This window comes from Acipenser ruthenus, chromosome 27 (genome assembly GCF_902713425.1).
Source record: "Acipenser ruthenus chromosome 27, fAciRut3.2 maternal haplotype, whole genome shotgun sequence".
Classification (NCBI taxonomy): domain Eukaryota; kingdom Metazoa; phylum Chordata; class Actinopteri; order Acipenseriformes; family Acipenseridae; genus Acipenser; species Acipenser ruthenus.
Window position 1 is genome coordinate 1,042,848 of NC_081215.1, and position 26,382 is coordinate 1,069,229.

Here is a 26,382-nt window from a genome sequence, read left to right on the forward strand (position 1 = left end):
GAGAGAGAGAGAGAGAGAGAGAGAGAGAGAGAGAGAGAGAGAGAGAGAGAGAACACGGAGCAAAGAAACCACAACCTTGTCATTACAGTCTATAGCAACTGCAACACGATGTTCTTGGCGATCCATTTATTTATTTCTGTATGTTTTAATCTTTTTGTATGTTTTTAAATATATATATTATTATTTATTCCAATTGCATGCCCCTATACAATGCTGTTCATTTTAAGCTTGGTGCGACCGAGGAGCAAGGGGATACGTCGTTAAAGGCAATAAAGGTTGAACTTTATAAATCTAAATGGGAAATCAAGCTGCGACTAGCATCGCCCACCAGAGACTGAAAGCTCCATGCAGGTCCCAGTCCGTGTCTTCGCCCAGTGGTCTGGAATGCAGGGGCTGCTTTTGACGATCGGTGCATGCAAACAGGAGCCGGCGTTTTTAAAATAAAAATACATATATTTTGGGAGATTTTGGATATTCTGCCGTCGAGGAAGCTTTTTGAAGAGGTACAGTGTTTATTATTATTATAAGCTGTACTGTTGTGCTCCGGACATATTTTGGACGGGTGATAATCATTTAATTTCAGTTGCACTTTCAATGCAAGGTCGGCAGGAATGTGCCTACATGTTTAATAGCACACTGGTTGAATTGAATGTGCATTCAATAAAAACTGCCCGGTCATATGATAATGTTTGATATCAGATGCATGTTTTTGATTGAACATTTTTGAAGATTTTACGTTCAGTTCTTTCACATACTCACAGCTTTCGGTATAGACTTATGTATAGACGGCTGACGGTTTCCAGAACACTGGAATTCTAGTTTTGGCTATAGGGGCAAACTTGAACACTGTGGACAATCCAAAAAGACATTTTTATCAGCAGCGTGTTTCAAAACTTGATGGAAGCAGGCTAGTATTCTGAATACTGCAAAGTGGAAGTTAACATGTTCTGTAAAATCACCTTATCACACGAAGGCGTGCAACCTCTGCCCCACTGTCGAGTTAAGAATAACAGATGCAATTATGATCGATTTTCTATAGATTACTGGTAGAACGCAAGAACTCACTAATCAGTATTGAATTATACTTCCGCAGAATGCGCGTTATCTTTGTAATAAAGCATGCAAATCTGCATCTAACCTTTGATGCAAACCTGGAAAATACGTTCATTTGGACGAACTTCAGCTTCAGTAGCACCCGATTATCTTAATGCGTTTCTGGTTTCCAACACAGTATCATTTGGCTACATATGCAACTGCTTCCTCATAATCTCATTTCCTGGTTACTTATTTGGGTTCGAAGTGAAAACCTTAGCCGGCAACTCCGGGGTAAAAACGAATACGTGCGCCAGCCAAGGTGTTCACGTGTTGTTGTTTTTTTTTTTTTTTTTTTAAAAAAGGTCCTTTCCACGCGCTCTCCACGAATATTTTTCTCCCTTGTCTTGGTCAATGAAATGTGTCCGCTCGCTGAAGCGGCACTTCAATTTACTTAAAATAAGCAGCCACGCGTAGCAGTGGGTGCATTATGTCATGTTGCAATGCTCTTTTGTAGCTACAACCCACCTTTACTATGCAGTCCGTGTTGCTGCCACACCAAAAGATTAGACAGTTTTCAATTTTCCTATACAACCCATTTGTTGCAACCGGACTTCAGCGGTTCATTTTTTTTTAATTACCTGAAACTAGAGTATGAGGAATGGAAATTAAAAAAAAAAAAAAGCCATTTCAGCTTCACTAGCAGAAGGCCACACCACACCAGTGCCCAAGCACTCCGACGCTCGGTTAAACGACGGAATAGCTTCCCGGCTTCTCTTACTGTGCTAGCCCTCAGCATGTGTTGACGTTTTGAAAATATTCTTACCTTGCCGTTGACTGTTTTTTGATCATCACTGAATTTCTTCCACCTTTTACAGTTTCACAAAATGTCAGCCGACGTCTGCCATGGTAACCACGTTGTAAATGCTGCACGTGAGCAGCGATTGGGAGAAGCTTCAGTTTTAAACGCTAGTTGACAGGATAGGACCGAAACGGTTTGTTTTGCCTTTCATTTTCCCCCATGCCTGTGGTATACTCTGTAGCCCATTCTTTGGCCCCTGTTTTTTAATTGCGTCAGCACACATATCCTCAGTTGCCCTCCTTGGTATTCAGATAAAAGCACTTGAGGCATCTCTGAATAACAATCTGCTTTATTGTGTGGCGCTCCTAACTTTTCCAAAGCAATTGCTCATCAGTAGATTACTGGATGTCTTGAGTGTCCAGCCAAGAAATAGCTGCGTTTTACGACATACAGTAATATAAGGCGGGTCCAATGTGTGTGTGTGCCATACTTTATAAGGTGTATAACCGCTGCAGTACAGTAACGGTACAGCAGAAAGACAAGGGTGGGTGCTGTATTGGTGTACAGCTTAGGTAGCAGTCTGTGTTTTGGCTGTAGGAGCTTGCTCAAAGATAACCTAGAAACAAGAGTAAGCAGTCCCCCAATATGCTTAATCCTTCAGTTAAATTGGGGCTCTTTTACATGCAGCAATGCTCCTATACACGGCACACTTTAATTCACCCTTCGCAACAGTCTAAGACAGTTCTTGTGTCAATATCTATCTGTGTAAGCCAACACTGCCTGGTAAAGAGGGTCTGCTATGACTGTGACCCAGTCCGGCACTCAGCAATTATTAATAGGCTGTCTGTTTTGACAGTGTGATACAAGACTGCTTTACATCGTCTCCAAACAGCTTCAAGATCCTCTTTAAGAACAGAATAAACGCACCCAGCCTGCACCCAAGAACAGTGCTTTAACAAGAAGGTTTTTTTTTAATGAGAGAAGTCAAACTTGACAATGAGATTCAAATTTGACATATGCTGGTAAAGCAGGTTCATCGATTACTGTGACAGCCTCTACAACGAGAACATCAGCCCTCCTTTTCGGGAATTAAATAGAATTACTCCGCCCCACCGGGATATATTTGATAGCGTGAGACAGAACAGTAGCTGTCTTTTTCTCATCCTCTGCAATATAACAACATCCGAGACAAGACTATAAGAATGAAAGTCAAGGAATTATGCAGTGATCGAAAGGTCAGGAAGCAGGCGCTGAGAGAATGCTGTATCGGGCAAAATGAATGCATCTCCGACTCAGACAGCTTTGCATAGAAGTCTGCTTTATAGCAGGGATTCCAACTTTGCAAAGCAATTTCTCCTCAATAGATTACTCATCCAGCGAGTAGGTGGAAGCCTGTCTAAAATTAGTTCCCTTATGCAACTTGCACATATTACACTTGATGAGAGAGAGAGAGAGAGAGAGAGAGAGAGAGAGAGAGAGAGAGAGAGAGAGAGAGAGAGAGAGAGAGTTTCTATAGCAACTTTACTGCAAGCCTAAAGATCTCGCAACACCAGCGTCTCTCAGATTCATTTTTCCATCCACACATGTCTTTCAAGAGTGGGCAGAAGGTGTTGCCTCTTCTTTTAAAATAAATGAAAACCTGTAGGGAGGCTCGTAATCTTTAGCCAATTAAAGTGGACGGGACTGATGCCAGAGAAGCTGAGAAGGAGATAGAGAGAGACGATGGGATCTGCAACCCAGAAAAGCAGGTTAAAACAGAGACTGTGACAAAGGAAATAATTGCACATATGAGATCCGATGCCTTTGAGACCAAATAACCAAACACCCATTTATTTTCGTTATGTCTGATTGCCTTTCAAGAAATCTAGTTTACACATGAGTTACTCCAGTAGTCTGGGACAGATAATAACCAATCAGTAGAAAAAAAACTCATGTTCTTCTACTAGGATATTGCATTCCCTGCATTTATAAAACCACTCAAAGTCTGTCTGCGGTTGGAAAGAGTGAGCACAGGAGTAAACTGATTAAGAGGATGGACTTCCATACTGTGCATTCACAACCTCAATGTTCTTTTCCCCATCATATAATTTTGTTGGAATTAAAAAATGCAACAAAAGTGACTTGCCCCATTTTGAGTCATTGTGGTGGAGTCATTATCCTTCCTATGTTGGTTTGCATAAAGCACAACCAATATACTTCAATTCTGATGGACCATTAAGTATATATTTATTTATTTTAAATGAAGCAATGGTTTTTGCGTTGTGTCTGAGTTCAGGAACCAAAGTTATGACCAGAATGGAACTCCCAGTCTAGTTTTCACTGCCCTGGAGATGCCATTCCACTCCAGGTTTAACAGGTAAAATGAGATCATTAACCACTTCAGGATCTGGATGGAGGTCTAATTGATTCAATGAAACAATTTAGGACAGGGTTGGAACAAAGACCATGAGTGGAAGGGCCCTCCAGGACTGTGATTGACCAATGCTGACCTAGATCCATCCAAGTGTCTTAGCACCATTGTGTGAATATGCAAAAGATCTAGATATTGCTATAACTTGCTCTAAGATACAAGTCATGCTTTTTTCTACCCTGTCAAGCCTTTTCATTTGTACTTCCTGTGCAAGAACTGTTTATGCTAGTCATTGATTAATCATTTACAAAGAGGCTGCATCTGCTTGTGTGCCCAAATGGATACAACCCAAGCCTGTGGATTTGGAAAAAGGAAGGCAGTTTCATATCAGCTTCATTATCTCAATAAAAGGGAGCGAGCCTCCTGCAATCTGCTTGGGTTTTAGTGCTTTAATCAGCGCTATTTTAACAATGACAACAGGAGCAGTAGGAAGAGATATAAAACTCAATTGTTTTACAGAGGACCATTAATAACACATACTTTAAAGTGACGGAGAAGACAGGTTTTGCAGAATTTGTAATTAATACAAGAGTTTAATGGAGGTATTAAACAGGTTTAGCGCCAGTGCGTTTCGGCATAATTATTCACAGTGCACAGTGTCAGATTCTGTGTTAGGGAATTTGATGACTGGCACAGTAACATGAATGCACTGTCTGAACATAGCTGCCTGCTTCATTGATGCTTATACAGCAGTGTGCTCATGTATTAGAACACCCCATTGATTCCGTAGTTCCGATTTGTTGTGCATATGGAATCAAACCACTGGAACTGAAAATCTTGGAAATGTGTCAAAGTAGGCGAATCAGTGATTGTTTAATTTCATTGATGACTTCAGCAGGCCATGCATGCAATTCATTTCAAATAGTAAGAGAAAAGGAACACTTAGCCACAAATGATAAAGTGCATGAGGCGTTTTAGAAGTTGTTTGAGATTATTAAAGCACAAAGTGGTCTAACATTTTCACACATGAGTGCCTACTCTTTCTACATAACTGACTGAAAATTGAAATTCTCACACCCCGAAGTTTTCATGCAGGTAGGTATATAAAGGATATACATGACAAATCTGGAGGTGTTCTAATACATGTGCACACGACTGAAGGACTGTATAGCAGTCTGAGTCATTCCTCACATTAACTGTGAGTATTATTTGACAGTCCAAGACTTTGCAAATCTGCAATAAAATTAGGAAGGGCGACAGTTTAAGAGTTTATATGAGGACAGTGTTTAGATCAGCTAAATACTCCCTTATACATTGTGGCATGTTACTTAGACCCACCTCTGTCTTTTTCTATTGTTATCTTAACTATTTAAGTCTATGAAGGAAATTCAGACTGAAGGTTAATTTGTATTGGGCTGAAGGTCATGCAATGGTATCTCATGGTACACCATTATATATGCAAGTCCCCTTCACTTTAGAGATCTAGAGGTTTACAGTCTAGAGGTTTACAGTTTACAGTTACAGTTTCCCATTTAAATATATATTGCAAAAGCTGTTTTTTTAATACATATAACCCTGGCTCAAAGGCATCTAATAATGAATTGAAAATATTACAGGATGCTTTAATATCCTTTGCCTGAAGGCCTATCAGATGTATTGTAATTTATTCATTTGTATGCATGAAATACACATGCTTCAATACAGCAAAACTATGTTTAAATTATGTCGTATTCCTCCAGTTTGTTTAACGCTTGCAATTCTATTCATATTGAAAGCCTTCTTAATTAGCAATATAAATGAATACACTGACCCCTCAAGAGAATACAATGCAGTAACTAACTCTTTAAATTGAGCACTCTAGCGAGAGAGTGACATATGCTGCATTTGGATTATTTGATATAAATCACACAGACTCAGGAAAATAGATTCTTGTGTATGTGTAACAAGGCAGAGGCTGGTTACGAATCGAGTGTCTTAACCACTATGCAAAAGAGCCGGGCTTGTCTGCATTAGTGTTTATTAGAGGTTTTAACCTCCTCTCATCTCACCAGCAGGGGACAGAATCCATACTGGACTGCTTAAAGAAACAACGTGAACGAGTGCATGTACAGATTTAAAACATAGTCATGTCAAGTCGAAAGTTTATCAGATTACAGCCAAATGCAATCCCGTGCGAACGACAAACGTTTGGTGAAAATTGGTGCAAATTGAAGGCAGTTATCATATTCACTGTGCAGATCGTGATGGACGGACAGTTGTCAACATCAATATCAATATCAATTGAATAGACTCCAAGATCTTTTCACCTTTTAATGTTGAAGAAAATCGTCACAGTATATCAAATGCAGTGTTTTTTTTTTATTACTGTAAAAAAACCATATTGTAAAATACATATTACATTGCATTCCCAGAACCGAGAGGGTCAACCTGTGTATTCAATTGGTTTTTCCATTCGTAATTATCATTTTTTCATATTTGACGTCAGTACATTATTATTATTATTTATTTCTTAGCAGGCACCCTTATCCAGGGCGACTTACAATTGTTACAAGATATCACGTTATTTTTTCCATACAATTCCCCATTTATACACTTGGGTTTTTACTGGAGCAATCTAGGTAAAGTACCTTGCTCAACGGTACAGCAGCAGTGTCCCCCACCTGGGATTGAACCCACAACCCCCCGGTCAAGAGTCCAGAGCCCCTAACCACTACTCCACACTGCTGCCCCGCGACACAGTGGTAAACTGGTAATCCAGCAGTCGCATACGCAATACGGTTGCCTTCCTTTGAAAGCAGCAATGAATTATTAAATATGAATATTTAAACCAGTCAGCATTTTCCGTGGGCTCAACCAAAGCACTGGTAACTGTGTATGATGACATACAAACTTTACAGGAGTCAGGTTTCCATGGAAAGACTTCTCCAGATGCCACGCTATTAAAAAACAACAGGAATCAAGCGTCTGTGTCTACCCATACTTTACATGTAGCAATTGGATTATATAGCCTGGTGCAATCTGTATAGAGTTTCATAGCAGAACAGCCTGAACTATTGAATTATTTGATTTGAAAGCCAATGAATTGAGGCTTTCATTGATGTAATTAAAAACAATGTTCCAATGCACCACATTATATGATACCACAACACAGCCCTAAACCTGTTGCTTCAGTACCTGCTTTCACGGAACCCAGTTGGCATTAATCTTGCATGACCGAAAGTTCCGGTATCCTAATGTTACAGTTACGATAGTCCTGTACCCTACCCACAGTGTCCAACACACACCATTAACATCAGTATCAAAATGTGATCTAGGTAGTGCGGACAGGGTATTAGATTAACGCAAAGTCTATCAAGCTAGCCATGAGACACCATGAAGCAAAGAAACGTGACCGTTATTCTCCAGCGAGCAGTGCAATAGACAGGCTATTGTGATGGTAGAGTCTTTGCTCTTCTCAACAAATAGACCAAACCCTTTTTTCTAGACCATTGTTGTTTCCTTCTTGTTTTTTTTTTCCTCTACGCCCAAACACAGTGCAAGCAAAAGGCCATTAGCAGCCTGTGTAGCTGATGCTATCGCTGCTGTAATTCATCTAATCAATGCCTGTTCCTGTCGTCTGCGGAGGTACTTGCCAACCAGTCTCTATGGAAACGTAGCAAGTATATTTACTTTGCACTTAGGAGGGAATATTTAATTGAATATTTTTTCTTCCATCCAGTTGTGTTCTATGTTAGACAAATAAAAGGTAGATCTCTTACCATGTTAACCTTTTTACAAATCATTGCTATATATATATATATATATATATATATATATATATATATATATATATATATATATATATATATATATATATATATATATATATATATATGGCAGCAGTATGGAGTAGTAGGGCAGCAGTGTGGAGTATGGTTAGGGCTCTGGACTCTGGACCAGGGGGTCGTGGGTTCAAATCCAGGTGGGGGACACTGCTGCTGTACCCTTGAGCAAGGTACTTTATCTAGATTGCTCCAGTAAAAACCCAACTCTATATAAATGGGTAATTGTGTGTAAAAATAATGTGATATCTTGTAACAATTGTAAGTCGCCCTGGATAAGGGCATCTGCTAAAAAATAAATAATAATAATAATTATATATATATATATATATATCTTTGAACTGAAGAAAGCACCTGATCCTTATGTACCAGAGAGTATGTTACTAGATTAGATAAGGAATAGCATGCAGGATGGATGCTAGGACTCATGATTCTTGAAGAAAAGCTCTGACTAAGCACAACAAATACAAAACACAAATCATGCAGTTCAATGTGGGTCAGTCTATTTGTTTAGAAATCACTTCTCTTCAATGCAGATCTGAAAACATATTTGCACAGTGCCAGCCCCCGGAGTTGGAAACCTAACTTAATAAAGCAAAGGCTTTTTCAATAATGGGGAGAAATAATTGCATGTATTGGAAATAGGACGACTGCATTACAAAAACACGGCAGCCTGGTTATGTGAAATTGATTGAAAAGGTCATTCAGATGTTTCAATTATGCTAAGGGTGTTCAAGATTCATCATGATCATTGATGGATACAGTCCATGTTAATATGGCAGCAGAAATCATTAGAGTTTTTTTTTTCTTCTGCATGCTGTGGTTCCATAAACTGCAGAATATTGACAAGCATGCAGCACATCTGCTGGACCAAACTAAGCTTGCAGTAAAACCTGGAATGAGGTGAGCTGCTAAGCAATGGGAGTCTTGTTTCTGTTGAGATCTGACTGCGAGCTAGACCATATTACCCTGTGGAAACCATTGCCTTTATCTTAAAATCTGTACACATTGGTCTCAGTAACTGTTCTAAAGTCTGACTATTTTCAGTGTCCCTCCCATCCCCATCCCCATCCCCCTGCAGTTTATTTGCTTCAACATGTTTATTATATAAAAAGCACAGTTCCAATTATCACAAGCAAAGATCAACTGGGATGTTTACAACATTAGCTCTGCAAACTGTGTCCACAGTGCCTCCAGTGTATATTGATGCAACTCTTTTTGTATTTAACACAGTCGTGATTCTTGGTAGTTTTTTTGCCGTGTCCTTGGAGGTCACCTGCTACCAAAGTAAATCCTGTTGTGTTTTGGAAGATCAACATCTAGTCTTCCCCTATATAGAAAAAGACAGCACCAATGCCGGAAAAGGCTTTTCTTCTTTCAAGCACATTCCCTTTATAAATAGGGATCATCGGCATGATGCACACGATGTAACGGGCAGTGCTGTATGATGCTTTGCCGTTACGGATTCTGTCCCCCGTCGGTGAGCTGAGATGAGGTTTAAAGCTGTGCAGCCACGAATGCAGACGAGCCCGGCTCTTTCGCATTGTGATTAAGATGCTCCCTTGCGGTGTGCTGGTTCGCACCCAGCCTCCACCCTGCTACATATATTATAAACTACTAAGCACGAACCTTTATAATTGCAGTGTTACAATACAGGGACCCTGTACATGTTGACAGTTCAACATCACAATTGAATAATACAAACAGTAATCATGGTGCCTAAAAGGCCATTGAACAATCGGTGATGAGAACAGACTTACCCCCACGCCTTAACTGCAGGTCTATGGCTCTGGCAATTCCATGCACACTCTGCCAGTGATGCTGCTGACAGGAACATGCTTTTGAAAGCTTAAACAATTTGCTTCCCCTTAGTGTTACCATGGCAACAAATACCAGGTGTGTGTGCCACTGCAACATTATCGTTCACTGTATAAATGGCAAAGTCTGCTACCAAAATAAACAGATGTGTGGAGGTTTTTTTTATTTAAACTTTTTGTGAAGAAATAGTTTGTAAAGTGAAATATATTTGTGAGACATACCTGTAACATTTTAGTTGAAAAATGCATGGATGTAGACTTGTATGCAAAGAAAGATTACTTTGTTACAAAAAATAAGGTGGTGCAAATATTTGAAAAGGGAACACATGTTAATGAATATTGGTTCCTACGGGGAACGAATGTCTGTAAGGATATCTTCAAGTACAAAGTGCCTTCTATTTGTGCAGATGTGCCATTTGTAAACACCTCTCCAGTGTTTTGGAATAAGGAATTCAATTAACACGTGTGTGTTCGTTTTAAACTCCTTGCATGGGTATAGAGGGAAGAATGTACTGTAGTTAGTGCTTCACATAAACCTTCGGGCACCTTTCAATGCTCTGCCTCATTAAAGTAGAGGATTCATCTCCCTCATTGTGTTATTAAAACAATCACAGAAAGGATATGCTGACCTATAACAAAAACAATATGTTTTTTTGCATTCATTAGCTTGGGGTCATCCCTTGAAAAGTAAGGACATGAAAACCACCTTGCCTCTGGTCCAAAGCACTTCTATTTGTACCCCTGTAACAGAGCACAGGTGCACACTACAAAAACTACACCATGTGTTCCAGGAATCAATTTAATCTAATTGTTACTCTTGGGGGAATCAGCTCAGATTATCTTGCACGGCGCGTGTTCGAAATTGCGACTCTGCTGCTTTCGATTAGAACGGCTTTACATGTATAGTCTGTTCCCTTAGCACTCTGATTCAGAATAATATGGCTTCCCTTTAATGTTTTCTTTTAATGACACTGAAAAGCACTTTCTTTGACTGTATTCTTTGCATTACACAGAGTGGCAACCAGTGGTGATATTGAAGGCTGTTTATTGCAGATCTAAAAAAAACAAGTAATGGGACAGTACCCTGAATTATCTACAGAAGTTGAACTTCTCCTTTTTATACATTGTGCTCCTTTTAAAAATGTAAGCGTCAAGATTACTGCGCTGGTCTATACCCATTACAGTTCCCAGTACCACATTAAAATAATGGCACAAATTCATAATGAATTCAGACTGAATGCCACAGGAATAACATTAGGAGAAATCTGGATATTGAATTTGCATTTTACATTGGGGATATTGCATCTTTGATTACTAGCTTGCCTCAGGCAGATGCTGTCTTGGTTAAACAGAGGGGGAAAAAAAATCAAAAAATGAAATAAAAAACCGCATTGGAACATGTAATGAAGTTAAGCCCAATCGAAGTGCTAGTTGGAGGCTTTCACGCTGACTTGAATTCTTATCCCAGAATCCAGCAGACCGTGGTTCCAGTAAATTACATACGTTCCCATTGGACAAACCTGTAAGCAAATTCAGAAGCTGGTTTTCACTGGAAAATTTTAAAGCATTTATTTAAAGAAGCAGGAACACAATGTTTGGGGAAGGGGAGGGGTGTAGTTGCTCTTAAAGGTGCAGTTCTACACATGGGTCTAAACAGAGTTTTTATTACATACAGTCAAGACCTTTAGCATCACTTCAAAAGGACTGAGCATAATTGGTGACAATGGTAGCAGCAGTTGTTGATGCATTGTTCACCCCCTAGTCTCTGTAAGTTGCTTTGGATAGATATATATCTTTTTTTTTTGCCAAAACCAATTTTATTTCAGAGACTTTAAAACTAAAAATATTACCAACGGATCAATAAATGCTAAATAAATTGTATCACAAAAAATGGTAATTTGTCTAAAAATAAACCCATGAGAATTGTATTCTCTAGGCCTTGTGCATCATTTCACGTCTGATTGATTGCTGCTGTTGGACGGTGTTGGGTTTTCGTGAATTTTAAACACAAGATGATATTGCCACATTACGGCTGTACTGCAATGATTTAGTCGATAAGGTTTTTTTTTAAGTCAAGCAGCAGAATCACAAAGGTCTTCTTTTTTACAATGATCAGCCAGTTATTTTTAACCCATGTTATTGTTCAGCGATAGTAAATTATGCATTCCAGGCTTACCTCACTCACAGAACAAATGACAAGCCCTCTGCCAATTCCTGTACCTCCTTGGTTTGAAATGTCCTACTGCATATCAGGAAATCTCTGATGTTCGCTAACCTGTAAAGCTTGGCATAAACCTAGTGCTGGAGTCTGCACTGGCATTTAGAAATGTGTGTTTTCTTGTTGTCTGTGCGGTGTATGATGAATTTAGTGCTAGATGCCAGCTGCTATCTTGAATTTTCTAGCGGGTCTCTTTTTAAACTGTGTTAAAAAATTTTGCAACTAACCGCTTAACTCCAGGGTCCCTTGACAAGAGGTTCAGCTCCTTTGCACATTTACTTTCTACCCGATGAAGCTCTTGCAATGTTGTAACTGGATTCCTTTGCTTGACTCTCATTCAGGACGGCTCCTCCTCCGCGTACTGTGGCTGGCAGAGGCATTCTCTCCTGCTCCAGGATCACTATGTCAGCAGCCCCCTCCGTCTGGCCCCTGGAGAAGGATCCCGCTGCCCAGTAGGATGCTGGCTCTCGCCTGGTCCCACCTGTCTGCACACCTCATCATCCTCTCATCCATCGGCGCCTCCACGCTCCACCATGAATGATGAGGAGATCCTTAACAACAACGCTGTGGCCTGGCTGGTCTGCTCAGGCGTCTCCATCCTGGCCAACACCTGGGGGATACTGAGCGTCAGCGCCAAGCAGAAGAAATGGAAGCCCCTGGAGTTCCTCATCTGCACCCTGGCCGGCACGCACATCCTTAACATGGTCATCCCCATCACCATGTACTCCGTGATCCAGCTGCGCCGGCAGCACTCGGACTACGAGTGGAATGAGGGACTCTGCAAGGTCTTTGTCTCCACCTTCTACACCCTGACCTTGGTTACTTGCTTTTCCGTCACCTCCCTGTCCTACCACCGCATGTGGATGGTCCGATGGCCGGTCAACTACAGGTATGGGTAAGAACGTGTGTCACTACTACTACCTGTTTTATATCTGTGCTGTGTCTGTCTTGTCGGACTGTAATGAATCTACTACTAGTGGCTGATGAGTTAATACAAGGGTCTCCAACCCTGATCCTGGAGAGCTACGGGCTCTTCTGGTTTACGTTTCAATCAAACTCTCAGTAACTTAATTGGTTAAGATTAACATGGTTCCAGATCTTTATCCATGGATGATGTAAAGACACCCATACAACCTGTAGGATTAGGGCTCTCCAGGACCAGGGTTGGAGACCCCTGAGTTAATAATACTGGCATCAACGTATGACACGTACCGGTCTCTCCACTACAGAGCTTGCTCTTTAGTTGAATGGTGAGACACCTGTCTTTGAACCGTATGGTTTGCTGTTCGCCTCCAGCCCATGCATCTCCATTCAATTAAATGGGCTGAGATTCTGATTCATTACAGGGTGTCTGTGCTTTTCTACACTGTGTTTATTTGAAGCACATTGTGTAAGTAACTGTGCTGTAAATTGCTTCAGTGGAGGTGTTATTTTTATTTAATTTTTGCTTTGTATGTATGGGCGATATTCATAAAACTTGTTTTTTTATCCTTTTTTGACAAATTGGATTAAGCGTATTCAGAAAACCAATTTCTGAAGTGGTTCAAAATGCATTCTAAACTTTCTTGAGTTTTGTGAATCGGGCCCAATATCTGATTATCGTTTTCCTCGTTGTTTGTGTTCCCTTTTCCTTCCAGTACCACCTTCACGCCTCTCCTTGCTGTTAAGTAGTCTGTCACTTGTTTGGGTCTCCCCCAGTTCTGTCCCAGGATTAAAGAGTAAAATTCTCCAAATGCAGTTTTGCGTTTTGCAGGAACGTTGTATATTCTGTGCAAGCTTTAATTGGTCTTGGGAAAGAGACACAGCAAGATAATACACAAACAGCAATGGTCCAGTTGAGCCAGAACACAGCGGAACAAATTTCTACAGGCAGCTCAGACATCTATAGGCAGCTCAGACACTGACACACTGCATTCTGAAAACATGGAGAAAACACTTTGTGGAAATCCTTGTAGAAATTTGATAAATGCATGACCTGTTCTTATGTGCTACTAGAAGTTCAGTATACAAATAAAAAGTGAATTCTTAGGCTTCTAATAATTCTTGTTTAAGTAAAATCTATATTTTAGTGGCGTTCCGGTACCTTCAGATTTAGAATTACACCACTGACATGCAGCAATGCTTCAGGTCTATAACTGCTCGTCCAAATGAGCCAGGCTCTTTCATTGGGCTTGACTCACCTTGTCGACTCCCGTGTCTGTGTTTATAACACTATCAACACATTCAGTATATAGGTTATTATACACTGTAGTATGGAACAATTCCACGAATAACAAGCAACAGGAACTTTGAGAAATATCAGGCATAGCGATCCATTTAGTACAGCAAGCTACTGCACTGCATAGTTCTTTGTGCTGCCCCCTAGCAGCATCGTCATTGAGAATACTTTAGTATTAATAAATGCAACTGAAAGCATGCATGTGCATATTATTATACAGAGCTATTAACATGCAAACTGTGCAACGGTATACAGACTCATTTTAATTACAGGTCTGTATAGTAACAAGTATTTAGGCACCTGTGCGTGTTTCCCGCTGCTGTTATTGAGGAAACGAAAGCATGCCATGTGAAGTGGCAGATGAGGCAAGTTTTCTGCATTTTACAGTACATTGAGAAGTCTTTATCGTTAAAAAAAAACAATGAGACATTGAATTTTTTTATTAGATTCTGCCATTTCTCATCGCAAGTCAAATCCAAATGGAAGAGCTTCAGTCTAGCAACGCCAAGGAAACCATGTGTCATTGGGCAGCAATTAATCGATTAACAAATGAAATAAAAGCCATGGCAACCAATAATCGATTGATTGATTAGCTGTAGGATCTATAGTAATGGCACATACTGGTTTTAAACAGGTAAGGACTGACTTACATTTTCGCCTGGTTGGTTTGACGCGACACTTTGCTGTACTCGTTGTGCACTCCAGTGAGATAAAGAAAGAGAGGGAACTGGCTTGTTGGACCTCGCTGTCTCTGAGCTGTGCTCTTGTTTTTGTAAGCCTGTCATTGTTTGAATGGCAGTCCTGTCACCAGGTGTGAGGCATTCATCATGTGTCTTGCACAATGTTAATCCCTTTTGCAATGTTTCAATAGCTGTCAATTTACTGGAGGGCAGGGGAGATCAGCTTGTTCATGTGTTTGCTGTGGATTATCCGCCCTTGTTTTCCTGCTGTACTGTTATTTGGGGTTGTTCTGGTCAATTCCTTCTTGTCTTTGGTTATGAGTTACATTGTGAGACAGTTATCTTTTAATGATGTTTGATACCATTCCTACCCCTTCTTATTGCCTTTATCAAATACCGCTGTGTTCTGTTTTAAGATGCTTCGAGTTTAAGCCGTTCTGGTCGCCTACCGTAGACGTGTATAATGCAGGCTAGATCAGCCAATGTGTCTTTAGATTAGTAAGCGCCAGCATCATCTAGGTACTGTTTAGTTTAATTTATTCACTTTGTGCCCACAGGGCCAGCACAGGTACATCTCAATATTCTACTGTAGTAGTCTATTGCCTGCAAAACAAAAAGCAACTTCATCAAAGATCAAGAGAGGGTGCTGGCTCTTACTTCGCGAAAGATACACTGGCTGATCTCGTACATGATACACGTGTCTAAAGACACTCTGGCTGACCTCGTACATGATACACGTGTCTAAAGACACTCTGGCTGATCTCGTACATGATACACGTGTCTATAGCAGACAACTAGAACTGAAGAGCAGCTCCTGAACTGCGGTGGAAGCACCTGTATAGAGGACTTGCGCGATTGCAATAGAAACCAGATGATTACAAACAGCATTAACAAGATAATGGAAGCTTCCGAGACCAAAGTCTAGTGTCCATTAACCCATTCTGCCTTGTGCTCCTGGTTTTGTGCATTGCCGGCCTCTTTCCTATAGTTTTCTAGTTTCTGCATTGCACTCTAATTTCCTTGAAATAATTGCTCACGAATCATGAGGCTTTGCACAGTCATCTGTATTCAAGCTGATTAAAAAATATCATCCGATTCTTTCATCTGCTTTAATACAAATATCCCTGCAGAGTCAGTCATGCTTGTGCTAAGATCACACTGTCAGACGCATCTACACAGAGAGCTCTGAACATCTTGCATGGCTGACCTTTTGTGGCAGAGAAAGCAAGGACAGGTCCCCTGGGTTAGTCGCTCAGTTTACCCCATGGCTGTCAAGACAGGCCATCAGCAACATTAAAAGCCTACAAGCATTCTAGTCTGAATCCCAAATGATCTCAGCAGAATAACACAAAAAAGAGCTTTAACTAGATGTTTCAGAACCTGGGCATAACATTTTCAAAGCATTGGAAGACCAACAAAACCACATTTTCCACTTTCTGCTTCGGCATACGATGCAGTTAGTTGTAAAACACTCACAATTCTAATCAGGTAATCAGATCTATTGCCAATAGGAGATATTCTTCAGTTGGCTGAATAAAGTCTGGGCTCAGAGGCCATGAATAATTCAAAACTCATTCTTCTACAGCGTAACATACGCTATACATTTAGTCTCAGGGTTTGTTAAACAAAATTAAAATGAAGATTTCATAATAAAAAAAAAGATATACATGCAGTAAACTCCTGCAGTAGATTAGCATGTTGGATATTATATTTTGCACTATTTATTAATTTGTTAAATTGTATGGGTTAGTTATTACAAATTTAGAATTCCTTTGCTATTTTTTTTTTTAGAAAAACAAAACCTTTTAACAGCTATTCTAAGTCATGTCCCCATTGGAACGTTTTAGCAGCGACTACACTTACAATTTCGCTGAGAGTGTAGATCTCGCACTCAGAACAAAGCCTCCTAAACGTTTAAACCCGCAGCAGGTTATATGTAAACAGATTTGAAGTACATTCATCTTTATTTAGACGCATTGAGTTTCTTCTCGTCATACTCGTCTCTCGTTTTTCCTTTCCGCTTGCAGGTTAAGCAACTCGAAGAAGCAAGCAGTCCACACGGTCATGGGGATCTGGATGGTGTCCTTCATTCTCTCCACACTGCCAGCAGTGGGCTGGCACGACACTACGGAGCGCTTCTACGCGCGGGACTGCCGTTTCATCGTCACGGAGATCGGCCTGGGCTTCGGGGTGTGCTTCCTGCTCCTGATCAGCGGGAGTGTGGTCATGGGGGTGGTCTGCATCGGCATCGCCCTCTTCCAGACGTTTTCCATCCACGCGGGACACAACGCTGATAAGAACAAGTTCAACGTGCCCACCATAGTGGTGGAGGACGCGCAGGGCAAGCGGAGGTCCTCCATCGACGGCTCGGAGCCCCTAAAGACTTCTCTACAAATCACCTACTTGATCAGCGGCATCGTATTCATCTACGATTTTCTAACTGGATTCCCCATACTGGTAAGGACTGTGGAATTGTGTCTTTGTATCACGTGTGTGTGTGTGTGTGTGTGTGTGTGTGTGTGTGGAGAGCAGGGAGGGAAACTCCAGCAATGCCCAGCACTGCGGAATGCCCCTCAGAGCTGGTGGGTTGCTGGTTTTCAGCTGGTCTTGTTGGTTCGAGAGACTGGTTAAGCCTTTCTTCTGTCACAGAGCCTCGGCGCAACATGCCACTACTTTAGATCCATTAGAGTGTGGGGTTTTAAAAATAAAAATGTGATCTAAGGTGGGCTGTCATGGGAAATCAAGATAGATTACTTGTACTGTGAGAGTATTTTTTTTTTCCTGTACTGCCATCAATGCAAGTGGCTCTTTAGAGCTCTCAGACTTCAGAAATAGAGTTTTCTAGAGAAGGTTTTGGGAGGCTTGATGTGCAAGGGGCTATATATTTTTTGGTGTTGTTGTGTTATCTGATATAGCAAACGAAAATGTATATGAGATGTACATATAATATTATGCCTTGTGCAATAAAACCTCTAATGGCTTATTCATAAGCACCATTTATTAAAAGCCTTGTCAGGAGCTAGTGCATGGAATGTACTTCCATCAGAAAATAAGGGGTGCTAATAGGGACTATTTAGGCTATTCCGAGATATATTAAGTGTTGTTAACATATATTAAGAATGCCTTTTTAAGTGGGTGTTAGGCATTATTTATAATACAGGATTTGGAGGGTTATAGTGCTTATCATACACAGCTCTGAGTACCCCTCAATGGCTTGGAGCTTTGACTAGCAAACCTGTTCTATAGAAGCTTGTGTTGTTCTTTATACCAGCTGAAGAAGGGTTCGGGAGGAATGATTTGATGAAGAATCCTGCAGGATATTTCCTTCACCGATGTTACTGGGGGGAAAAGAACAGAATAAATAACAAATGAAGTTTAATTGGTCCCCCGGTGTCTGGACTCACACATTGTGAGTCATAGCAGCTGGGGATGGGTAGAGAGTCACGGCAAACCCTATTAAATGTATCAGATTTGTCTGTAATTAAATACACAGGGCTTACAAGGGACTGCAATACATGTCGCTTTCCTACTGACCTGAAAGCTCGGACTTTCAATTAAAACCACTTGAGACAGGAGAGGAGTTTTCTTTTCTTCTCAAATTATAATTAGTATTTGGTTGCTGTGCTAGGGGTTGAATTTCCCTAAGGACTTTCTCTCTGTTGGTTCTCGGAAATCCTTTTTAAAACGTTTTGTGCAAACCCTCCACCTCTTAGACAGATAAGAGCCAAGGTAAAACTTGCTTTTTTTATTTCAATTAGTTAAAAAAATATATACAGAACAGCATGGAGATTGATTATTTTTTTTTTGGTTTGGGGGTTGGTGAGGATAAGTTTTCTTTGAAATATAAAACTGGGTAGTACTCATCAAGATGAATAGAGCAGCACGCACTATTTTATTGGCTCCTGGGTTTGTACGGTGCTAAACTTCTAGGTGTATAATGCATAATTAAATGAGTGGTGCTTTTCTGTTTTTTGTTTCAGGATTGAGTTTGATTGTGTTCACAGCGCAGTTTGCAAGTCCGCTTGTCTCGTTTAGTTATGGTTTGACGAAAATGATGAAATGATAATCCAGTGCTGACTGATTTACATAGAAATGGCTTTAGATTCCCATTCCCTTTACTGAAACGACCCAGGTCTAGCTTACTCAATGACACGGCACAGAAAGGGCCCTATATATAATGAATGGGTAGTCAGTGATTCCATTTATTTTCAATGGAGGCTGGTCTGACTCTTTTCTGACCCTCACCTTCCTTGTCAACACTTTAGGATGCACTGTGACCTCCTATCTCACAGTGTACGCTGTACCACAGTACATGATTCATACCCTGCTTTTTAATCATCTAGCTGTGCAGAGCAGCAGGCTGTACTCTCTCTCTGGTAACCTAGCACACTCAGAGCAACAATACTGTATGTTCAGCACTGACATCATCAGGCTTGTGCAGCGCACTCTTACATTTTAATGGGGTTTCCATGTTTTTTTTTTGCCTGCCTTTGTGGAGTTGCTGGGTGAATGTGTGTCACCTGCCAAGCCAATCACATTCCTCATTCCGAAGCGTGTAGAGAGTGGCGGCAGAGATGACATGGACACGCCCCTCTGCAGACCTTGCCCGTAGCACGCACAGCAGGCAGCAAAGATTCCTGGGAAGGCTCGGTGATGCATGTGTTAATCATCCTTACTGCACTACATCAGGTTAAAGAATCCGTTTTTAGTTGCATAGTTTTTACATAGGAGTTACTTCGTAAATACATGTGTATTTAAATTGCTATTATGCATAGTTACAATGTACACATTAAGTACATTGCAGCTATGCATGTGTAAGGGGCAGCGTGATACACTGCTGTTCCGGATCCTGTCCCTGTCGGTGAGATGAGATGAGATTGAAAGCTCTAACACCACGAATGCAGGCACGCCCAGCTCTTTTGCACAGTGGTTAAGACGCTCGTTTGTGTGCAGGGTCGCCGGTCCGCGCCCGGTTACACTAACGAGATTCTGAACCCCCTGATAAATCTTGACCCAGACTTGCACACCCGCACTTCTTTACCTAAATCTCCCCCGCCCCGTCTCTGTCTCTCTTCCACAGGTGGTGAGCTTTGCCAGTCTCAAGTATGACCGTTCGTACAGCTGGATGGTGCTGTGCGTCCTCTGGTGCTCCATTGCCCAGTCTATCCTGCTGCCCATGTTCCTGTGGGCCTGCGATCGCTACAGAGCGGACGTCAAGATGGTCTGGGAGAAGTGCGTGGCCATTATGTCCAACGACGAAGTCGATGAAGGTGAATCGGCGAGCGAATGGCGATTAACCCTCAAGCTACCAAAGCATCTGAAAGGACCCCAGTTGGATACAGTATTAGGTTTCTGTTTAGGGGCTGCGGATTGACGCGGTTCAATTAACACTAAAGGAGAGCTGAAGTAGTGCGTGTTATTTGTTAGGCAACAAAGCATCTTTCTGTCCTAGTCACCAAGATCATTTAAAGTCTGTTTTAATGAATAAGTTTGATATCTGCGAAACTGTTTTTGACTGTGCAAGGCTAAATAAGCCAACAGCAGAACCGTCTGATGAATATCAAACAGTTAGTTAAAGCTTGGTGGAAGGTGTCTATTATGAAGGAGCATACTGCAGTGTGCTGCTTTGTGTATGCACAATTACAAGATTACAAAGCACTTTTCAGTTTACAGTAGACACTGTAGACTGTGTTCATGTATTATTCAGCATTAGTAAATAGCGGTTCTTAATGACGCATTCATAAAGACTGAGTGGCACCCGCTAAACTAAACTATTCCAATGTATTTCAGTAGGAATATGCTAACGTAACAAAGAAAAATTGCTTAGGTTTTTTAGATGTGGGTCTGCTTTTGTTAACCAAAGAAATGGTTTGGTAGGTTAAGGGTTCATCGCTTTTTGCACAGGTCCGTTTTTCTTGCATGCAAGGCTTGATGCTTGCTTGTGTGATGACAGATACCATTCTTCCATCCTTCAATTGGCCCTGCTTCAGCTTTTAGTTCTGCTCTACTTGTAAATGTTTTTTTTTTTAATGTCTTTAACATCCTAGGCATATGCATGCTTTGTCAGTTTTTGATTTGGTGAGGTTTCATAAGTTTCACCAGTTTAAATGTCTAGATTATTATTATTTTTAATTATATTAGCTCCGTAGGCCTGCAAACTTATGAATTTCAGCCAGACTGGAGAAAAATCAGACTGTCCTACCGATAATACCAAAGCAATACAGTGCATTATGTATTTACAAAATTATACTCTGTAAGTGCCTGAGTTTGCATCATTGTGTTACTCCAAAATGTTGGCGGACAAAAAAGAAAAAGAAAAGAAAAAACATGAATTGTTTTTCTCTCTACGTCTGTCTGTCTGTCTGTCTGTGTGTCTGTGTATTTTGCGCAATTCTTTAATTCTATATGCTTTCTGCATTTTGCAGAAAACAGCCAGGATGGAGGAATTCATCCGGACTTAATATATGACAGACCGTATGACTATAGCTGTGCAGCTGAAATCATGACGGTAGACCGTATGGCCAAGTATGAATTCTCAACACTAGAAAGGGGGGTCGTCTCCCAGGCTTACCCAATGAGGGAACTACAGGAAGATAAAATGCAGTATCTGCAGGTATATTCCCATTTATCTTTTCTGTGATAAATTTAAACCAATTGCAAAAGTGTAACGACACAGTGTGGAAAATGACCGCTCCCTGTGGATATCGAAGCCTGCACCTTGCGTAGGGTAGAGCCCACATATACTGCTTCGAATAGGGCTCATATTTTGAAAGCATTACCGTGCTGATGTACAGTGTGGTTAGGCGGTCCCTTGGTCACATTGCTCTGCTGCTGAGGGAGAAAGCCTGGCTCGAAGGTGGCCTTTAAGAGGACTGGTCTGTGGCAAAGCTGCATTCTTACAAACCCGTCTTCTTAACCCCACTTAATGCAATAACACACATAGCGGTGAGCCATCTGGCCTCGCCGCCTGTCAGGGTTCGAGCCCAGCGTTTATTTCCACAGCAGCTCATCAGATTGGTCAAGCGCCTTTAAATTGACCACTGCTGTCCCCTCTTTCCCCGTTATATTCATACAAAGGCATAACATGTATTGGTGATGTCTCTTTTAGAGAGATCAAGGTTGAGAATGCACATAGCCTTGCTGTTCACAGCTCTGTAGATTTTGCTTCATGGTAAAAAAAATCCCATTTTACTTCACCATCACCTGCTGTCATCTCAACACCACACTCTACCGCCCCCTGCTGCTCCCATTTGATACTGCAGCTACTGTATCTCTCCCACAGTCAATTCTTAAATTAGATTGCACAGTTTTAAAAGTATGTAGTTTAAATCAATCAAAGTGCCACTTAATTTTTTCTTGTATAGTTATCAGAACAGTATGAACAGTATGAGATGTGAGTACATTTTCCAGTAATAGATTAATAGATTCAATCATTCATGTCTGGGAAATTGCTTAATTTTGTATTACAAACATCAAATAAAATAAATAATAATAATAATTAGCCTATGGTGTTAGGACTATGCAGTGGCACTTCTAGGGTGTACCCACATGGCACATGTTTATCTGGCTTCTAGACCCTGCAATGCCTGCGTCTCATCCCTCCCCCTTCTGTCACGCCAGGTGCCTCCTACAAGAAGATTCTCCCACGACGAGACCGACAGCATATGGACTGCAGTGCAGGTCCCGTCCTACCTCCATCGCTGGGGCTCCACGGAGGACATCATCGGGGTCCCGCACTACAGCTCTCCGCGACACGAGAGGAGGAGAAGCAGTCTGGTCTCCTACCACGAGGAGAGCCTGCTGTACCACAAGCGGAGGAAATCCGAGGAGAGCATCATATCTCTGAAGCAGCTGCCTCGGGAGGAGGGGGAGGAGGAGGAGGGTGCTAACTGCTTCAGCCGGGACGAGGTGATCAACTTCATCGACGAGACTCCCCTGCCCAGCCCCATGCACACCCCCCGCCGCGCCTCCGCCATCTCCCTGATCCCCGACATCTACGAGCAGCAGATCATCCTGTACCCCCACTTCCCCCTCACCAACTTCGAGAGGGAGCCCCAAGTCCTACGGAGATTCTCGGAGCACGGGAAGGGTTGTTCGCTGGCCAGGGGGGCAGTGGAACCCCACCAGCACTCTGGGAACGCTGTTACCTGCGATGGCAGAGGCAGTCGGCAACGCTCCGGGGCTTGTGGGAGTGCCAAGGACAGCCGTGGCTCTCGGGACCCAGGGGGTGGCCTCCATTCAGAGCTATCGCTGCCCAGCAACACCCACCGGACGGGCGACCGTTCCTCCAGGAGGTTTAGGACAGGCCTGGGGGGCAGTAACAGCCAGGAGAAACTGACTAAAGTGGAGAGCAAAGGAAGCACAAACAGTTTTTTAAGCTCTCCCTCTGCTTCTTCAGGATATATAACGTTTCACTCTGATTCCATTGGGTCGGCATCTTAAGGAACAAAGGATTTTTTAATTTGATTGTATTGCTTTGTTCCTCAGCGTGTGGGTTGTAGCCCTTTCTGTTTTGTGTCATGGGATCAGTTTATAAAAATGGAGCTTCTTAGAAAAGCACCAAAGAAGAAACACATATATGATTTTGTGAATGTTATTGAATAACACAAGAGGGAGTTTTTGGAAACAGGGTGTAATGTACATGCTCAGCTGTTTATGTGTTTAGCTCAGATAGACCCCAGCTGAAGTCTCTAGTTCTGTGGCATCATCCAGTACATACTTCTTGTATGTTCCTGCTTTTAAAATCGTCAGAAGACAGCAAGCAACAGTGAAATGGTCTGTGTGATCTGAGCAAAGCTACTTGCTGTATATAGAAAGCGAATTCAGCGCAGCCAAACAGAAATCGATTTCTTAGAGTCTTAAAATATTACCCATGTTATTATCTCTTTTTTTTTTTTTTTTACAAGATTCTACCCAAGAGCGTTTTGTTCACAATAATGTCTTAGTATTTGTTCACTATTGGTTCACTCCTATGACACATTTTGAGAAGAGTCTCATTGCCTAAGTGAAGCACAGTACCACAGCTAAATCCCCTTTGTTCTAATACAGCTAAGCACTGCATCAGTTACCCCAGGTTAAAGAGAGTAGCAATCCATGTCGCATTGTATTTGATGACTTGGCTTGCTACTGATGAAGGGATGTTACATTTGGATGGGAATAGAGATGCAAAAGGTGTTCTAACAGCTATCTGTATAGCAGAGCTTGGATCTGTGCTTGTTTCTTAAAAATAATTCAGTCTATACCGAGTACCAGTGCAGGACATGGGGAGTGTGACTTGAATCAGAGACTTCACAAGCTTTCCAGAAATTAAAAACTTCAAACCTCCTGAGAGAAGGGTGAACACAGTACCAAAGCGGGTCCCTAATTATGCAAAAACGTGTTGCTATTAAATGAGAAGCTAATTGAACTTAATAAACCAGCTAGAGACTTTGAGATATTTAAAACCATTTCTACATGCAAATCTCCTTGTTATGCAGTATATATTGATTCCATTTCACAGTTTGCATTCACCTTTCTACTAGCTGAGCAATAATAGAGATTACATCACCCCGGCTTATCCAGGTCAAACTAATTACTTGATTCAGGTTGGCATTTAGACTCAAGTAATTAGCACTCGTGGGGTTACACTGCATCATTTGAATGAAATATCACTCACGTACGGTTTCATATGAAGAACTGATTATCAGTCTTTGCAAGGGTCATGGGTGGAAACAGCAAGTAGCTGTGATTATGAGGCTCTGACTTTTTGTGTTTTCCTGCAGAAAATGAATTTCTACATTATATTAGGTAGTATAAGAGGGAGGCTGTGTTAACTGGGATAAAATCAAAATGATTTCATGAATAGTGGAGCAGTATTGGTTTTGATTAAAATGTCATTGGTTGCGTGCAGTATCTCTCTCCCTTTCGTTTGATCCATTAACCCTTTTTTGTCCCTCAGTAGTACCCTTACACCTGACTCCACATGGGTGAAGACGTGCCTGTTAGGAGAATCCAGCCCACAATATCCGTCTTATTATAAAATGCTGATTTTTCTAATAGATCTGCTTCCGTTTCAGGACCGACAGACAGGACAGCTTTTCTATTTATAAAATCTGCATGTTTTACGACCTGGAGGTTGTTGGCTAAGCTGATCTAGCAGGGATTTGGGATCATTGGTAGCTCTTGGCAAGGCTGGAAGCTTTCTGCTCTAGGCACTCTTATGTAACACCAAACCTAAAAGAAGTTTGTTTCCAAAGTTGACCCCACCACTAGAGCCAGCACTGAAATGCTGCTGTTCCTCAATCTATTGCCCGTGGCAGATCATCTTTAGATCTATACTGGACATTGAGTTTGCTGTTCATTATCCCAAATCACTGTGTTTCTGGGCATGCTTTCAATTGAGGATTGGGTTACTGTTGCAATAACAGAGAAACTGCTTTTAATTGTTGCCACTCTTAAGCACAATATTTTGAAGACACATTTTTTTTGCCGCAACTCGCTGCAAACTTTTTTCTGTTCTTTTTTCATTTCTTTCTTTCTTTTTAATTCTAAAGGACATACTGAAGTGTTTCTGTGATGTTCTGGTTGTGCTTTGGTTACTTACTATTTCCCATGGGGATTTTCTGTTTGTAAACGTGATGGGAATGATATGAAGGTTTGAAATTAAACACACACAAAAAGAAAAAGACTATTTTGAGTAACATACAGACTGTTTTTTTAAATTATTATTTTAAATTGAAGACAAGCAAAGGTGCAATGATTTTTTTTTAATTGTATAGGCCCTGTTGTGTTTTTACAACAAGATGATGAAACGGCAGTACTTTTAGAGTGAGTGTGTTTGGTGCCAAAAGAATATAGTTATTTTTTACAGTATTACGTCAACAAAACTGTAAAATATCCCATTCTTCAAGGTTACATACATGACCGACTGTCTATTTAATGCACAATAATGTTTGATGTTTTTGTTGGTCACAATTTTGTTTCAATGATAATTTTGTTGCAAAAGAAAAAAAATGTTTTGAAGAAAAGCCAGCCACCACTTCTTTAAATTGTTCTGTGTGTATTTTTCGTTCGTAACATCTTGATGTCATTCTGTTCTTGGTGATGTTTTAATGCCTTGCGGAAATGGACATCTCTTGGTCCAGTTGCATTTGTCTTAAATTGATCATATTTAAAGGGTTTTACTCACAACTCAACTTTATCGGTGGTTTACACTTTTTTTGAGAACCTTTTAAGATTCTGTTCTGTAAGGAACAAAAAATAAAGAAAATGTTTAAATATAAATGCCAGGCTTTTTTTTTTTTTTTTTTTGGTCTTCTTAATTTAGATTTTTTTCCATAAAGGTCACAACCCTGCAGCACCACTGTCAATAAGGTGCATGACTACAGTCAGCACAGCACTCATTATTTGATCTGAAGACACTGGTCTGTGTTGTTTGCCACGTCCATTTCCTTCAGGGAAGTTGA

The 26,382-nt window shown here is 41.0% G+C and overlaps 1 protein-coding gene across 2 annotated transcripts; it reads left to right on the forward strand.

The window, feature by feature from the left end:
- LOC117963826 (probable G-protein coupled receptor 153) lies at window positions 1-26,200 on the forward strand. Of its 2 annotated transcripts, none has more exons than XM_059002344.1 (6): window positions 1-503; window positions 12,382-12,935; window positions 16,966-17,395; window positions 20,019-20,208; window positions 21,364-21,551; window positions 22,559-26,200. In XM_059002344.1, the coding sequence occupies exons 1-6, from the start codon at window positions 414-416 to the stop codon at window positions 23,378-23,380; spliced, it is 2,274 nt and encodes a 757-aa protein (XP_058858327.1). In that variant the 5' UTR covers window positions 1-413; the 3' UTR covers window positions 23,381-26,200. The 2 variants fall into 2 exon arrangements, with proteins under 2 accessions (XP_058858327.1, XP_058858328.1); XM_059002345.1 differs by having other exon boundaries at window positions 12,382-12,929.
- Window positions 26,201-26,382: the final 182 nt, after the last annotated feature.

What these genes read in the sequence shown, in the direction of transcription:
- LOC117963826 (XM_059002344.1), top strand. Translation starts at nt 414, where the DNA reads ATGCAAACAGGAGCCGGCGTTTTTAAAATAAAAATACATATATTTTGG. An exon ending in CGAGGAAGCTTTTTGAAGAG is followed by an intron (nt 504 to 12,381) that starts GTACAGTGTTTA and finishes ACTCTCATTCAG; the next exon opens with GACGGCTCCTCCTCCGCGTA. An exon ending in CAACGACGAAGTCGATGAAG is followed by an intron (nt 20,209 to 21,363) that starts GTGAATCGGCGA and finishes TGCATTTTGCAG; the next exon opens with AAAACAGCCAGGATGGAGGA.